The sequence below is a fragment of the Nomia melanderi genome, chromosome 12, assembly GCF_051020985.1.
Source record: "Nomia melanderi isolate GNS246 chromosome 12, iyNomMela1, whole genome shotgun sequence".
NCBI classification, from domain to species: Eukaryota; Metazoa; Arthropoda; class Insecta; order Hymenoptera; family Halictidae; genus Nomia; species Nomia melanderi.
Window position 1 is genome coordinate 12,115,180 of NC_135010.1, and position 18,396 is coordinate 12,133,575.

The window sequence follows — 18,396 nt, forward strand, 5'->3', positions numbered from 1 at the left end:
ATTAGCCGATTAAAAAGCCGATTCAGCCGGGGTTTGTCGCTCTTCCGGTCGGCTGACTCGCGAAGTACGAATAAACATCGACCTTCCGTCCGCTCCCCTTCCGCCCGGCGCCCCCCTCGCCGCGGTTCCCATTACAAATGGATTGTGTAGGTATCAAGCTTCGCGGGTACTATTAACTCGTACAGCATCGTATGCAGCGATCGTTAGCCGGAGTGCTCGAGCCTGACGATAGAGCCGGGCTTCCGTTACCGATCCATCGGGTTAGACGGATCTGTCGAGCGGTCGCTGATGTTGATGGTTCCGCGAACGATCTAGGGTAGCGGTACCAGGGTCCGAGTTGACGTTAACGTCCCGTGAGCTGGGATAGAAAGAGTAGATTCTCGATGATCGATACGAAAATCCGTTTGATCGAGAAACCGCGCGATGCGAAATGATCTAGGCCGAGAGAGAGTCTCGCGGGGGCGATCCTGGCCGTTGGCAACGGCGCGAGGCGGTTCGGGCGACGCGTTGTTCGCTTTTCCACGGGGCCACGCATCGATAAAGGTTCGTTCGACTTGTCTGATTCCAGATACTGGCGCGCCCTACGTATTATACAAGGACAACATGGAGAGACCCCAGGGGCAATGGGGCCCGGGGCCGGGATCTCTCCAGGACGGGGGACTGTATCCGCAGCAACAGCAACAACAGCAACAGCAGGGCTCCTCCTCGTCCGGCAGTCCACAGCAGGCCTGTGGTCCCCCAGTCGAGGGAGAAAGCGGTCCCCCGCCTTCGTTGGCCTCTCCCGTGCCCTCGCCGTACCCCTCGGCGCCGCCCGAGCCTCAAGCCTTAACCCCACCCGACGACGATATACAATCGAGCCAGGCGACGTCGCAGCAACAGCAACAACAGCAGCAGCAGCAGCAGCAAACGCAACAGCAGGTCCAACAGCAGCAGCAGCAGCAGCAGCAGCAACAGCAACAGGTCCAACAGCAGCAGCAACAGCAACAGCAACAGCAACAACAGCAGCAGACGCAACAGCAGCAAGACCACTCGCCGCAACAGCAACTGACGCCGCACGAGGTCGACCGCGGCGATTGCTTCCCGGGCGCCGGGGAGCTGCAGCAGTACCCGCAGCACTATTTCAAAGAGGCACGGCCGCATCCGTCGCCGAGCGTGCCGCCGCACATGCTCACGCCTGGCGGTTTCTCCGCGTTGCACTACCTGAAGCAGCCGGGCGTGATGCTGACGTCCCTCGGCCAGGGCGACGGCGGGCCCAGCCTGGACGCCCACCAATACGCTAGCCCCGGCGCGCCGAACATGTCCACCGGGCTGCCGGACATCGTCCAGCAGAGCGGCAAGTCCGGGAAAGGGGCGAACAGCGATCTACGGCTGTTCAAGTGTCTGACGTGCGGCAAAGATTTTAAGCAGAAGTCGACACTGCTGCAACACGAGCGGATCCATACGGACAGTCGGCCATACGGGTGCCCGGAGTGCGGGAAGCGGTTCCGGCAACAATCGCATCTAACGCAGCATCTGCGCATACACGCGAACGAGAAGCCGTATGCGTGCGTGTACTGCGAGCGTACGTTCCGGCAGCGTGCGATCCTCAACCAGCATCTGCGCATCCACTCGGGTGAGAAGCCATACCAATGTCCGGAGTGCGGAAAACACTTCCGTCAGAAGGCGATCCTGAATCAGCACGTCCGCACACACCAAGGCGAGCATTTCTCTCTGCCTCCCAGACTCCCAGAGGGCGTCCACCACAACCACACTGACCCCATTCACCGGTTTCTTACCGTTTTTTACTTGTAATTCACCACCGCCACCGACGACCACCATCGTATTTATAACCATCTTCTTCACCGTCATCATTAGATGTGTCACTGAGATCGCGGACTACTGTCGCCGTCGTGTTCTCTTTCACCTGTCGCCACCGTCATCGTCTACTCTCTCTCTCTCTCTCTCTCTCTTTCTCTTTCTCTCTTTCTTTTGCTCTCTTCATTGTCATTTCTTCCTTCGAGCATACTTCGCTTCGCAACTAACGATCATCCCCGCTTTCGTTTATCTCTTCTCTTCGATCCCGTTTCAGTTCTCCCGCATTTTGTCCTAGCTCGATCCACAGCGACGCGGACAGACCCGCCTGTCCGCGGTCGCTGGTTCGCGAGAGATCCGCAGATCAAAATATAAGAACGATCGGCGACGAACCGATCGTGGAGAGTTGTTCTCGAGCGAAGAATCAGAACGGTTGAGCTGGACGCGAGAGTCCTGGTGAGCTGTGAGATAGAGGAGCCTACCTTTGCCCCGTCTTTCTCTCCAACCTTCGATCTTCTCCGATCCCTCGTCCGTTTTCTAATCTTCGTCGAAGCTGCTCGCGTCGCGTACACGGGAACCGTTAACACGTACAGAGTCTCGATCCCGGCATCCGCTGCTAACGTCTCTCACCCCTAACTTCTCCGTAGTCTTCCCATTAAAACGCGTCCTGTCTCGCGAAGGTGGAGGAGGTGGATCTCAGGCGAACCCGACTTGATCGCGTTACGATTCCGCTCGCGTTGGATCTCTGTCTCTCCGTCTTTGCCTCTCGCTGTCTATCTCTGTCTCTATCGCGCCTGCCGCTCGATTAACGAACCCGGTACCAACCATCGCAGACGCGAGGAGAATCCGGCTTCCGGTTTCCAAGGATCCGCCGCGTTCCCCGTACGCCGCCGGCACGGTACCATCGCGGCCGGCCGACTAACAAAACCGAGACGAACCGCGAAACGAAACGATCCTCCAAGAGACGCGCCGGTGGTTCGCTGATCAGCCGAATGATGAACCGTGTCCCCTATTGTTTCGTGTTGCAGACGTGTCACCGCATCTGATCTTCAAGAACGGGATGACGCCGACACTCTGGCCGCAGGACGTCCCGTTCCCGCCGGAGGAGGGCAAGGAGGAGGTGGCGTCGACGTTCGGCGACACGGACACGCAGTCGGGCGCGTTCAGCCCGGCGCCGGACGCGAACTCGATCCAGTACCCGGCGTACTTCAAGGACCCGAAGGGCGGCAACCACGCGGTATTCGGCGCGGGCGGGACCGGCAGCTTCGGCGCCCTACAGTACATCAAGCAGCAGGGCGGCAGCAAGAGCTGCCTGCCGGACGTGATACAGCACGGCCGTTCCGCGGGCATGCCGCTCTACGTGCGCTGCCCGATATGCCAGAAGGAGTTCAAGCAGAAGTCGACCCTGCTGCAGCACGGCTGCATACACATCGAGTCCCGGCCGTATCCTTGCCCGGAATGCGGCAAGAGGTTCAGGCAGCAGTCCCACCTGACCCAACACCTGCGCATCCACACGAACGAAAAGCCGTACGGCTGCGTCTACTGCGGCCGGAACTTCCGCCAGCGCACCATCCTCAACCAGCATCTGCGCATCCACACCGGCGAGAAGCCGTACAAGTGCCAGCAGTGCGGCAAGGACTTCCGTCAGAAGGCGATACTGGACCAGCACACGCGCACCCATCAGGGCGACAGGCCGTTCTGCTGCCCGATGCCGAACTGCAGGCGGCGTTTCGCGACGGAGCCCGAGGTCAAGAAGCACATCGACAACCACATGAACCCGCACGCGGCGAAGGTGCGCCGGAACTCGAGCAGCGACACCAAACCGCCGGGCACGCCGGCCGGTCTGGGCCCGGTCCCCGTTCCAAGGGGCCTGACGCCGACGGTGGTCAAGCCGGAGCTGTACTTCCCGCAGTGTTACGCGCCCGCGTTCAACCATCAGCCGCCGGTGTCGACGGCGCAGTTCCCCGGCCAGGCGAACGGCGTGTCCGTCGCCGGCGAGTTCAAGCCGCCAACCGGCCTGCCGCCCCAGTGACTAACCGTCCATCCTGCCGCCTACTAGCAAGCAGGAATACCGCTGAGGTTTCAGCGATGCTTCGGTCACGCGTTACAGGCCGACGCCGGGACGGCGTCGAGCGTCGCCGCGTCCCACCGATGCGCCACCACCAGCCAGCAGCCGATCCAGCAACACTACCCGTGACATTCACCGTGCATTTAATAGGGTCTTTCTTTTCGTTACCTTTCCGCGGTCCCCCCGCTGCTTTCCGCGTTCGCGCGGCGCCGAGTGCCGAGCAGCAACGTTCTCGCGGCAGATAGTCCCGGGAGCTCGACGGTCGCCCCCGGCGTTTCGCGTCTTCTTCGTTGTCTTCTTCCTTCCGCGTCGAGGCGGACACCTCGACGGTGTGCAATAATAAATCGTTGTGTAGGGGCGTTTCATTTGCGTGGTTACCGTTCTCGACGCACACGTCCCCCCCGTCTTTCGTCTTCCAGCCGCGACCCGTTCCCGGTCGCCGCAGCTCGCCGGACCCTGTCCACCGATAACCGTTATCGTCCCTCTCGATCGCCCCCCCGACGTCGCCCGGCGAATACTCTTCCGCGTGGAAGGATGCGCGCCGCTGCCACCCGGGACGAGATTCGGCCGATCGCTCGAGATCCTTTCGCGAGAGATAAGAACGAGACTCTCCTCTGCCGTCCTCGCGACGCGACATCTCGCTCGTGTCCCCGTGAAACGGTGACCGTGACTGCCTGCAGGTTTGGCCTCGAACTTCGCGAGGAGCGACGGAAAGGGGATCGGCGGACGGTAAGCGGACGATCGGTCGATTTCTCGTTCTGGGTGGACCCGGCCGCCGGTTAGGAATGCGATAGATCGAACGATTAACGGCCGCGGTCCTGCGAGCTGACGCTGGACGAGGAAGGACGGCGGGACAGGATATCGTTGCCCGTGGTTCCGTCGAGCTCGTCGGCCGACCGGCCGAAGAACAGGTGCGTATCAAAGCCAACGAAGAGTTGCCCCGTCTATTACCCTCGATACGTATTTTTTTATATTGCGACGAATTGTGACCGTGTCATCGACGCGCGTGTACGGTGCGTTGACGAGCGAACGGCGCTTCGGGGAGACGGGGATCCAATCGGTCGAACACGTCCATTTTCATACTTATTTTCAGCTCTAGCTCGCTAGCCGCTGAAACCGTCGCACATTGTAATTGGTCATACTAATTCGTTCGCGTCAAGATGAAAACGAATCGGCTTTCAATGCACCGGCAGTCCACAGTCGCGCTCTTGAGTCCTCCCAGGCGCCGACCGTTCGTCAACGCACGGCACAGCTTCTCCGCGAGAGTTCTCGTCTCACGCGAGGACGAACGATTCGGGCAAGCTCGAGAGGGTTTCGGTGGTTCGGGGACAAGCCCGAGCTCGTCCGGGGACGCGACACGCTCCCGAGATGCGAGCAGACTGCGACACTTGCCGAAGAGGAGACACACAGGGGAGGAGCAGAGGAAAATTGACAAACGATTGTGATACGATATTTAACTTGCCTATGTTTAAAGAAGCAAAATGAAGGGACAAGAAGAAAGAAGAAGATGTAGAAGCAGAAGAAGAAGAAGGAGAAGAAGAAGACGAAGAAGAATGGGGAAGACACCCGATGAGAGAAAGATACCTCTAGATGGGAGGTGAACACACGACCACGAGAAGAATGTCTGTAAATATGTAAAGCCGTTCCGACGAACAAACAAGCAGAACGAATGAAACAGAAAAACCGAAACGCCACGTGTAAGAGAGAGAGAGAGAGAGAGAGAGAATGAGAGTGCATGTGTACGAGAGATAGAGAGAGAAAGAGACGGGCAGATTGAAATATGCGTGAGTGGCGCGTGAATCCGTGCGAAAGGGAGATGCGAATGCGTGCACAGGGTTGGGACGCGAGTGGGTAGGTTTCGCCGAGGGATACGGGAACGAAAAGAAGAGTAAGAGAAAAACGAGGAACGAAGAGGTGAACGGGAAGAAGAGGGGAAGATGCGGAGGACCTCGAAGAGAGAGAGAGGGAGGGAGAGAGTGAAACGAAAGCGAAGATAAAGAAAAAGAGGAGAACGTGTGGTAGGGTGAGTCGGGTGAAGGTTCGGGGGTAGAAAGACGAGGAGAAAAAGCGACGGCGAGGGGAGGGGAGATCTGCGGATCCAGAGGGGGCCAGAAGGGACGGGGAGGAAGAAAACGAAGAAGAAGAAGAGAGATTAGGTAGGGATTTACGAGGACGAACGCGCGGCATCGGGCCGCGTGTGCTGAGCCATAGCTTTCGGTACGACAAGTTGACGGTGGCGATATATAAAAGTTAGCGCGGGACACGGGAGAGGTTACGACTCTTGTATACTATAGTAATATTTGAATGTATATTTATACGACAGGTTAAATATATGCCTGTGTACACGTATATGTGGAAGATATATATATATATATAAATATATATAGATATACATATATATATATATATATACATATACACATATACGTGTACACGCGTGATACAAACACACACATAATGTATGTATATATATATATATACATATAAATATATATATATATATATATTATTCTATTAATTATAACGATGATATTTTGAATCGGTTTTAAAATCAGATTGGTGCTGATACGTAAATGATAGAGGATAAGAGGCGTGACGATAAGGAGGAGCGGAGAGCGAATGCGTGAGGAGGGGAATGGAGAAAAAAGGAAACACGTGAAATCGGGACGAGGAGGGAACGTGGAAGAAGGCTGAGACACCGTTAGGGTAGCAGCAAAGGATTAAAAAAATCAGTAGGGTATAGTCGATAGAGAGTAGCTCAATAAAAGAAGAAAAAAATGACGAACGGACGAGCAGAGAACGCGAAGGGGTTGGAGGGAGGAGTGGAGGGGGCGGGGTGGAACGGGGAAGTTGAGGTTAGGAGGGAAAGACTTTCGAAGGACCCTCGTCGAAGTCCGCTCATTCGGAATTTAATAATAATGAATAATAATAATAATAATGAACATCATCGTCGCGGAACAGCCCGGTACACGAAGAATCGCGAGCAGACCGAGTGGGTGAGGGAAGGGGTGGGGGGATCTCATTTCGTGGCAATACTTGAGAGGGAAAAAGAGAAGAAACGAAACGAAACGTAGACGAGACGAGAGAGAGTGAAGAAAGAATGAGGGGACGAGGAGGAGAGAAAAAAAAGGGATACGAGGAAATTTCAACGTACTAGAGAATAGTCTTTTAAATTTCTATATTAAGACGTGTGATCTCTCTAATTATTGTACATTACACATAATATATATGTATATATATATGTGTATATATATATATGTATATATATTATGATTATTATATGTACATATATATATATATACATATTATTGATGATCTATACCTATAGATGACGAGATACATAAAATATATACGCGTATGCGTATGCGTATATACTATCCGTGTATACGTACGCGTATAGATAATTACGATTATACATATATTAGGCGTTCTACAGTTAGTCTTTTATCGTAATTAGACACAGAGATGATCTGAAGATTGAAATAATTGTGCGGCCATATTCTCTGTGGCCTGTTCGTAGTGCCTCGGAATTGCTGCTCGCGGCAGTGATTTGACCGTATTTTAGGAAGGTATATTAATAATTATATTCAAGAACTGCAATTATCGATACTCCGATGCAAGTGGAAGGGGTGGGGGGCGGGGGGTAGCAAGAAACGTGCGTGGAAAATGATGAGGAATGGAATGCATGTGTCTCTGTGTGTGTATGAGAGAGAGAGAGAGTGAGAGAAAATGAAAAAAAAATGAAAACGGCGAAAGTGGACGAAGACCACGATGGAAAACCGACGGGAGGAACAAACGAAAAACGGGATGATAAATTAAGGGGTAGGAACTTGGTGAGAGGGGGGATCGTGTCGTCAGGCGTCACGTTAATCGACTCATTATTTAATTATCAGAGGTTTACTTATATCGCGTTCGCGGGACCGCGCGAACGAAAAAGCAAGAGGATTATTCGATACGGGGGAGAAAATGCGAAACTCAGAGCCAATTCCGGTTGGGGCGGGGTGGGGGGTTGTGCGTAACAAGACGTGCAGGTGCGCCGGAAACCGCGGAAAGGAGGACCGACGAGCGACCCTGTGGTTGTTCGTCGTCGTCGTCGATCGTTCCTCGTCGACGTTGTACACTTTTTGTTCGTTCGTTTTCTTCTTTCTTTCCCGCGCTCTCGCCGAGGAACATCGAAACGGAGACGGTGCTTCGGACCACCAACGGGGACACCGGAAGTCGGCGTTCCTCTTGTTCTCGGCTGTTTAAGCGTGTTAATATTCCAACGGTTTCCGATGTCTCTCTTTCTCTTTCCTCGGCGAATTTCAATCGATCGATCCTTAACCCCCTGTTCTGGGACTAGCTTTTCAAATTGCACCCTTTATAATCACTGTTAATTATTTTCTGGATAAAGTATTCCGAAGATTATTAATTGATCACAGATATATCATTCGATTTTCGGATCAAGGATATTTTACTGTCAGACAATTCATTGGATACTTTAAATACTTGGAGAGTTATTGTTCAATTCTAATACAAAGTGATTCGTTGATTATACTTGCAAATTTTATTTATGTTACGAGGCGAGGGGTTATTATCGAAATAACGGAATTTCTGAATTTCAGTTTTCATGAATTCTACCCGAGGAACCTTAAACACGCGCGCAATAATTCAACGCGGAGTTTCCGCGACGAGACGCAACACGACTCGCCAATGACACTGTTAATTGGCTCCGTTATGCGCCGATCGGCGATCGTCGCCGCGTTCCGTTCCCCCGAGACAATCATTTCTTCGCGAGAACTCGTATACGAATCGAATCGGAATTTCGCGAGGGAGACCTGTCGCGGAACGCGGAACGCTTGTTCCGCGCGTCACGACGATCAACGGCCACGCACCTACGCGCGCGGAACGCGCCAAGAATTTTTCATTTCCCCTCGAACCCACGCGAACGTCAAATCTCCTCGAGACTTCTTCCATCGGCGTTTCTTGCGACGTAACTAGACAGCGGATTTTTTTGCGTCAGATAAACATTTCCTAAAGTGACATTTATAGAAACAAGGGTTGAGGAGCTAAGGGCTGGAAGCATTCAAAATTGTCGTTTCAACGAGTTTGATATTAAATATTCGAAACAAAGCGTTCTGAAATTTTTAGAAACATTTCTCTACTTTGTGCATTCGTTTCATTTTATATAATTCTATGCAATTCTATGCAATTTTCGTTTCATTAACGCACTACGAAGCGTTTATATGATTAATATCTAGTCCTAAAAATTAACGATCGACGTTTATCAAGTGAACCTCGTTTAAAATCATTTCAGGTATCTGACGCTGTTGCGACGTCAATAATTGCGAAATAAATTAAATAACTCCAGTGTTAACGTACGAGATCGGTTGTCTAGACAAAACGTTACTCGCGTCTTTCTCGCGAGAAACAAGGATTCGCAGACGTTTCTAGTAGCAACGCGCGCAAACATGAAATTCCTTGGATCACGAAACCTGCGGGGAGTGGTCAGAACGAAAATTACAATGAAAACATTGCCACGGGCTCGGCGAGGGGGGTAGGAAGTGGTCGAGGGTGGACTTATCCGAAGCACCGGTGAAATAATAAAAGGTATATTTATGCGGAGCCGTGTCCCGGCCCCAGAATTCAATTCGAAACTAAAATACTCTTGACACACGCGTCGCGGTTTTTACGTCCGCTCGATCAACTGCCGGGGGATTTAACTGGCGGGGGCGGGAGGGGGAGGAGAGAAGAGAACGAGCGAATCTGTCGTTGTAAAGAGTGTGTAGATACGAATCTTGTTTATTGTTCTAGCTCGTCGTTCACGATATATCATCTCATATCTTATTATTATTTTTATTATTATTATCATCACTATTACGTCTATTAATTATTAACTATTATTAAGTCTCCTCGCGACAGAGTGAGAGTGAGAGAGTGAGAGAGCGAGAGAAAGTGCGGGAGAGAAAGAGATGTTTTGCATAAAATGCAGTGGTTAGTTCTTCCTATTTTTCTCTTTTTTTTTTAATAGAGTTTCTTGTCTATTCTATTGTTGTACTTTTTTTTTTTAATTAGTCGAAACCGTACTCTACACGCCCGACACCGTTGGCAACCGTTTTCCTTCTATATTCTTTGAACGGATTTTAATCGAGTACCAGTGCTTAATGCTTTGTTATCATACTCTTAATCTCGCAGTCACAAAATCGACCGTGTGATATGATACATACGACGCGTATATACGTACGTTTGCATACTGCATACTATAGAATATAACGGACTATATTTATAGTGTGTGCCCGCGGAATAAGAATTGGTTTTTTTTTCTTTTTCTTTTTTTTTTTACATACTGTTTATAATCGTTCGTGTCGTGTATATGAATGTATATATGCAACCGAACGTGTCACATGTTTATATAAATATTATACATATACATATATATATATAAATATATATATATATATATTTTATAGATTTTGCAAAAGAATTTGCAAAAATCGAAGAGAAGAATTTCATTGGCCAGCTGATCTGGCCCGACTACTGCAAACAGGGACGCGTTTATATTTTTTACGTTTTTATGTTCCGTGTGTAGAACGTGCCCCGGCCCCGCGGAACTCGTTGCGAACTGCCGCGCGAAAACTGGTTTCGGGTGGTCGGACGACGTCAGTGCGTTCTGTGGTGCCATTTCGATCGACAAGACACGCACGCACGCACGCACGCACGCACGCACGCGAATGTTTCCACGAGCGGGAAAATCGCCGCGGACACGCGGCCAAGCGCACTGTGATATCGATTCGGTGATGTACGAAAGGAGGCGCGACGTGATTCGACAAATCGGAGAAAAAGATGAGGAAAATTGAAAAAAAAAGATATCGAAAACTCGAAGGGTAGACGAAGCGAGAGAAATTAGCGAATGATGAGAAAAATTGGAGATACCGTGGAGAAAGGGAAAGCGCGCGAAAGGAAAAACTAAAGATGGGAAAATTAGAAAAAAAAGCGGCGAAGAAAAGAGGAAAGGGAAAGCGGAAAAGTCAGATAGGAAATGATAAAAAGAATACTAAAGAAACGGGGGAGAGAAGGCGAGAGATCGAAGTAAAAGATGGAAAACAAAAGAAAAAGTGATGATAGAGAGAAGAAAGAGAAAAAAGAGGGGTGAGCGCGAGAAACCGAATCGCGGCGAGGGGGGTTGGAAACGGGAGATGAAGATCGCGGAGGAGTCGCGGGACGATCCGGATGATCCGCGGGGTGATGTTAACGTTCTAACGACGCGCCCATGTATACGATGTTTATTATCATACGTTTTATTTATAAGAAGCGATTTTTCTATTGTAATAGTGTACAGTGTTTGCGAGATTAACGATTAACATTTAAGCCGACGCCGTGGATCGTCTCTCGCCCCGTGGTTATCGGCCGTTCAACCGTTGTTCTTTTATTTTTCTTCCTTTTTTTTCCCTTTTTCTCGAATGATTTATCCGTTCGAGATATTCTTACGGGGTTGACGCTGTGCCCGTTGCGGCCGACGCCGACGCCGCTCGACGATCGATGGATCGAGGAACTGGCACGGAGCTGCTGCTCTCTCGCAGGAGAGGCAAAGGAGGCGCAAAAGGAAAAAAGGAGAAGAAAGAGAAAGAGAGAGAGTGAGAGAGAGAGAGAGAGAGAAGGGTAGAGATAGAGTAATACATAGAGAGAGAGGGAGAGAGTGAGTAAGAGAGTAGGGAAGGGGGGGAAAAAAAGAAAAAACGTGCGTTCGCAGCGTCGATCGAATAACTATTTCGCGATTGCCGACGTCGTCCGGCCGCCTCTTGGCCAACTTGTTAAACCGACTGTTTTTTCTTGTTCAACGACTACCGATGCATTTATTATATATTATATATTATATATATTATATACATATTCTTTTTCTCTTTCCTCGATCCTTCTTTTTTTATTACTATTATTATTATTATTATTATTATTATTATTATTATTATTATTATAAATATTATTATTATTATTATTATTATTTATCGCTTGTTGCACGTTCGATCGTGACAGGAGGGAAGTCCAAGCACGCTCGATCGATCGGTGAGATCGATCGAACGCGCGAACGGCTCGCAACGTTTCTCGGCGACGGAACTTCCGCCGACGTGCGTCTGTATACGTAAAACGGAATGGACGAGGAACACCGTGCGAGGCGATCTTGTGTTTCTCCAAGTTTGTTTTATTATTATTATTATTATTATTATTAATTATTAATTATTAATTTTAATTAATTAATTATTATTATTATTAATTATTATTTTGTAATTTTGTAATTTTGTAATTTTTATCACGTCATCCCCCGGAAATCATGAATACTTTTTACTCGGTTGTGTGCTTTCAGAGACGAGGAGAGTCGCGCAGGCGGGCCGCGTCATCCGTGTCGTCCACCGAATGCTCAACATAGAATTAGGTTTAAGCTCTATATATATATACATATACATATATATATATATATTTTACCTAACGATTATGTAAATTATTGTTTTCTTTCTACCCTTCTTTTTTTTATTATTATCTTCATTGCTATTATTATTATTATTATTATTATTATTATTATTATTATTATTAATATTATATATTTTCTCTCTACCCTCCCTTATACAAGACTCAGGGCTGACAAGCCTCGCGACTGGATGACGCGACCCGGATAGATCTCTCTCTCCGGATTTCTTTTTTTTTTCACCCCTTGATTACTCTCTAGTTGCGCCCTTCCCTGTTCCGCGTTCGTGTTCTCCCTGTTTCCCTTCATACTCGCCCCCTTTTTTCGTCTTCCTGCATTCCCCCGGTAACGAGGAACCCTTCGCGACGCTTCCTTCTCGTTCGCGTGTTTCTTTTTTATTTTTGTTCTTTTCGTCTTCTTTATTGTTAATTTATACACGGCGATCAACCTTGAACGAAGCTGCTAGGTGTGTCTGGTTTCTCGTTCGTACACCATCGATCTTCCCTACCATGCCCCGACACCCTTCGAGAGATCTCGCTTTCAAAATTTAGCTTTAAGAGAGACAGAGCGTGTGTGTGTGTGTGTGTGTGTGTGTGCTGTGCGTGTGCAAGAAAGAGAGAGAGAGTGAGAGAGAAAATGATGTTTCCGATGCTGATGCAGGTGCAATAAACGTTACAGATGCGCATACGTACACTTAGGATCGTGACACGATGCGTTGGAAACCGTTGCGAGAGTTTCGTCGGGCGAGATCGCTTTTAGGACGCGCCGAGAGACAACCGGAAGTCGCGTTTCTCTTATCGATCATCTCCGCTCTTCTCTTTCGCTCGAGCGCTTCCCCCCTTTGTTCATTCTCTGAATTTTCAAACTCGACGGACGTCCGTGCGCGTCTCTACCCCCGCCATTTTGTAATCCTCGAGGTCCCCGCGGAATCAGGTTCTCGCGTGTACTTAGCCGTTTCAACGCACGCGTAGGTCGCGATTTATTTATATATATATATATAGATTCTTTCTTTTTTATATGGATATATGTATATGTTACTCATCCGACAACTCGCGGACGATCGTAAAATGTAGAAGGGTTGCGGGAGGACTGAGGAACCGATGTTAGCGTGGGAACGGGAACGAAGGAAGAAACAAAAAACAGATTAAAAAGGGAGTTACGAGGATGCGAGACGCACACACGCGTACGCGCGCGAGGCGATCACCCGGCGAAACACGGCCGGGCGCGAGGATCCCTTTTATTTTTACGATTTATAATATACACGAGAGCAGCGAATCACTGAGCCAAGACTGACCTCTTTGTGTTCCTTTATTCCCCTCTGTTCTTTTTTCCTTTCGGTCCTTAAATCGCACGGATTCCGCGTGTTCCCGCGGATCGACGGATTTTCGTTTCGACGTATCCAGCGCAGCCCGTTCTCTTTTTCCGTTCCCTCTCCCTGTACAGTTCGCGAGACCGTGAGGAATTCGACGCTTTAAATCAGTCTTCGATGTACTGTGACGAACGGCGAAACGGGACGAGTACGCGCGTACACCTTTGCGCAACGATTTCACGAAAATCAGAAGACGACGGAAAAAGAGAGAACAAGATCGCAATAAAATTTGAATGAAACCTTATTTTCTCGCGCACTCTCATTTCGCTTTTTTCGATCGTTTAAGCTCGATCTCCGATTCCTCGGTTCACGACGCTCCCGTTACGTTTGTTTTACCTTGTCCTTGTTCTTCCTTTTGTTTTACTTTTGTTAACTCGGTCGAGTCTAGGTCCAGGTCTCGTTGCTGTCCGATCAAACGTGAAACACCACCGCGCGACGGACGTTCTTAATTAGTGGAAATTTAGGGAGCGAGCGAAAGGGGGGCGGAAACCACGCGAGAGTGAGAGCGAGAGAGAGAAAGAGAGAGAAAGAGATGGAGGAAAGACGAAACTCTTTCGTCCTCATATTTTGTGACTGACGAGCGAAGGCGAGGGGTTCGGGCTCGGTGTCTCGAACCCGACTCTCCCGAAGATACCATCAGAAATTCCTGTTCCGTTTCGATCCGTCGCCGGGACACCCCCCTGTTCTCCCAGCACCCTGCTCACCTTGCCACCCTCGATCCCTCGCTAATCCCGACGCAGCTCCGCGATGCGTCTTAACGCATTATTTACCGGCAGTTGTCGAACAGTTCATTGAACATTCACGATCAGCCCGTAAAGATCCCTTAACCGTTTCGAGACGGATTTTCGAGACCAGTTTTTCGAAAACCGATGATGTTACCACACGGCCGCTTCACGGTCGACCGATCTTTCGACGTTGAGAAATTGTAGCAGCGCCGTGCGTTCCTGAAATTAATGAAGGTCCGTTCACGACGAAGCGAGAAATTCCAGTAGATCGCTTGTTAATCAGCCTGAACAGTCTCGAAAGGGTTAATAAGCGTTTCACCGTTAATACGATTGCGATCCGGATTCAATCAATCATTCGGGGTAACGTAATCTGATTACTTTCATTAAGACTATCGTTTCAAGAACGTTTTTAGATTTCCCTCTGGTATAAGACAGTCATTAAAAAACCTATCAATAATCTGCCGGTAAATGAAGCGTTGACCCTCGCGTTGGCAACCTTTCTACACGGTTTCATTCTCCCGTGGAAATTTCGAAACGTCACTTTGGATTCTCTTCGAATTGTTTCGATTGTAATTATTCGATGTATTCTTTTGATCGGATTTCGACCAGTGCAGACACTTAGGTTGCCAAAGCGAGGATCGAACCGCGCGCCGCGTAGATCGTAATTAATCGAAGTCGCGCGCAAGACGAGCGAACGATCGCGAGAGTCCCGCGCGCGGCCCCGAGCGTGTTCTCTGTTTTTCTCATTTTCACCGTCTCCTCTATTTTTTTTTTTTTATACGAATAAAACTTGCGAAATAAAACCTGAGGCGCTTGGGCGTCGAGAGACAAACCCCTATTCCGTTTTGTTTTTTTTCTATTCTCTTTCGTTGCATTATCATTTCCCGGTGTTCTCTCTTTCCGTTTCCTCCTGTTTGTTGTTTTAGCCGCCGTTCCGCGGGATTCGAGACAGAAAGAGCTCCAATAATCTATCCCGATACCTCGATCCTACGACCCCCTCTAAATTGAAACGATCGAGACGATCTTCCATCTTAAATTTCTACAGATCATTTACCTATCGCCACGCGAATCCGTGGAATAATCGAATCTGCAGAAACAACTTTTAGAAATGCCCCAGTTTCCTCAGCGGTACCATTGACAATGATTTCATCACAACCGTCGAACAATCAGCAATACAAGCCGATGAAAATTCTCGAGCATTCAAAATTCGCGTTCTGAAATTATAAGAACTCCAAGAGATCAAATCCAATTAATTTACAAGTTTGCATATCGCTGAACCGATCACTCGATTCGTTTCTCGAGCATCCACTTTCCATAATTACAGAAGAAATTTAACCGATCGTTCGACGCATTCGGTAGCCCCAGCGCGAGGCGGTCCGATTTTTCCTCTCCGAGGAAGGACGATTATCGAGCATGGAAAGATCGAGGTTCCGCGGAGAGATCCTCTCCCGTCGCGTCGTAAATCCCGTGCGAAATCGTGCGCGCCGTGGATCCGCGGGACGCGTGCAACCAGTTCTGGCCGTCGCGTCGGTGCCGGCCGCTTGTCAGAACGCCGCGGTCTCGATTTGGATTATTTGCCGGCGCGGCGGCACTAATACGCGCGCGCGGACGCACGGAATGCGATCCGATCGCGCGCGTCCACCGGGCACAATTAATATGTAACGGTCGGGGCCCGTTCACGAATCATTTGTTATAATCGTTAATTGTTACCGATCTGCAATTGAAATCTGGGGCCGGCAGCGCGGCGGGGCTTAATTAATAATTGCGGCAAGTGACTCGCGATCGGCCGGCGCATTTTAATCGTCGGGCACCGGGACGCGAGCGTGGATTACGTTTTGATGCCGGGACTCCGTCACGCGAGATCGCACATTAAAATCTCCGCTGGCCATGCGGGCGCAGGAGCCATTTGCTTTCGTCGGGGCGCAGGGGTTCTCCAGTTTCGCGCGCCGGAAGACAATGCGGAGGATCTTGGGGACTTCGTTCGCGTTGGGAACGTGTCAGAACTAGTCTTAGCTTCTTGAAATTGAAGGGGAACTCTGATAGTGTACTGAGACTTCGATTGACAATCAATTCACGTATTGTTCAGTTGCTGGAATAATTCCGTGGGGTCACCGGTGACCTCAACCGAATCGAATTAGTATGATTCATTCGATTGAACTATTATTTGAAAGATCTATATTATAAGTAATACCACCTGCAGCGACATTTGACAAGAACCTGCAATAAGTCGATGCTACGGTATCATTTGCATATTTTCCTGCAAAATCGTGCGCACTCAACGTGTTGATTTGTGAATAATTGCGAGAAAGTCAGGAATAGGTTATTTTCATTCGTCCGGTGGTTCTAGTAACATCGACACGTTTGGGTAACTCGAGCTCCGAGTTGAAAATTGAAGGAAATTTCTAAAGTGATTGATAAGAATGACGTACGGAAGCTTCATAGAGCGAAGAATCAAAATTTCCGGGGAACGATTAATCTTCGGAGACGAGTGTATAATCGATACCAGCGATTTAGATCGGAATTGGTTTCCAGTGTCGGTCTCTAAGATTCGAGACAGAGGGGTTTGACGGGGTTTTAAGGAGACAATCGCCTGCCGAATTCCGTGATAGCCGTTTAACGAGCCGACCGCGCGGAGGACAGTTTAATTGACGGACGTACGCGGCGGACACACGCGCGCGACGCCGCGCGTCGATCGATCGGAAAGTTCGAGCGATTCCGCGGCGCGTAACGAGTTTGAGAAACTCTGCCGTCTGCGAGGAGCTGCGCGACTGCACTTGACTTTCCAACTTCACGACCATCGAGCGCTGCTGCTGCCGCAGCAGCAGCAGCAAAAGCAGCGGCCCGTCTGCGTGAAGTACGCGGTGCTCGAAAGGGAAATCGAAACGAGCGCCGCTGCGACTGGGATCTTCCAGCCGAAATGTCCCTAGAGATCGTGGAACATCCTGTGAATCTCTTAACGATCAATCGAGTGCCTGCGCTTAACGCCAAACGTACGAGCACTCTGTAACACCTATTATAGACAATGCAATAACTGGTTATAAAATGGTAAACAAATGGAACGAGAGATTTATCTTAGCGAAAGGAGAAAGAAGGAAAGAACAATGGAACTGATTAACACTAGGTTTAAGGGGAATTTATTGTACACTTCATTGTATTCCTAAAAGAATCGATGCTCGTTTATTTAGATTGTGGAAACTGGAGATTTGTTCGAGATCGGAGATTAAATCGGCGTAAACATTTACAAAATAATATTTCTAAAATCCAGTATGCGTCAATTTGACGCGTTCCGTAAACCTAGCGTTAATCGGACAATACGAGAACTGATATAAAGTTGAATGGATGGAGGAAGCAAAATTTTTAATTGAGTATGGTAACCGGTACGTTTAGTGTTAACGCGTTCATGGTCACGTTCGTAGCGTAATTTGCATGTTGCGTAAAGGAAATGGAATGACTTTCGCGTGCGTTGGTAGTTGAAATGGTAACGCACGGTGCAGGGAAGGTGACACGCTGGTTTCCTCGAATCCGATTTGCATTTTACACAGCCGATCTCTCGCGTTTAAGGAAATATTGCGACCGCGAGGATCGCCGACGAAACGAGAGCCGATCGCGCGAAACTAGACCAGTCGAAAGCGACGTTTGTTTTCACCGCGTATTCTCTTGCGAGCGTGATCGATCGTTCCGATCGATCGAACAACACCTGTTACGACGAGACGAAAGAAAAACAGCGATCAAGGGGAAAGAAGGAAAAAACGAGTTCAGCTGCGCGCGATAACGTTTAATCAGGCTGAACGGGATCGTGTAGTCGGTCTTATCGGGAAGATAGGATATTCGCGGTTGGTTCAATCGTTTGGCCTCACTCCGCCGCGATAGGATAACGCGTGGTTAATGAGCACGCCGGGAAACGTGTTTATTATACGCTCGGATAATTAGTACAAAACGGAGAGGAAAGGACGCGGAAAAAGGTCCGACACGAATGCGGAGACCCGGTGCGAATACGCGTCGATCG

General features: G+C 49.2%; 2 protein-coding genes across 5 annotated transcripts in view; one reads left to right on the top strand and one right to left on the bottom strand.

The window, feature by feature from the left end:
• LOC116430304 (uncharacterized) overlaps nt 1–13,054 on the top strand; it is a 57,097-nt gene extending 44,043 nt beyond the window's left edge. Inside the window, exons 2-3 of the mRNA XM_076372736.1 lie at nt 569–1,696; nt 2,820–13,054. Of these exons, the coding sequence (XP_076228851.1) occupies nt 569–1,696; nt 2,820–3,823 (2,132 nt within the window). The 3' untranslated portion in view covers nt 3,824–13,054. The remainder of the gene's footprint in view (nt 1–568; nt 1,697–2,819) is intronic.
• Nucleotides 1–18,396, bottom strand: part of LOC116424060 (uncharacterized) — a 203,627-nt gene that overhangs the window by 165,983 nt on the left and 19,248 nt on the right. The window lies entirely within an intron of this gene.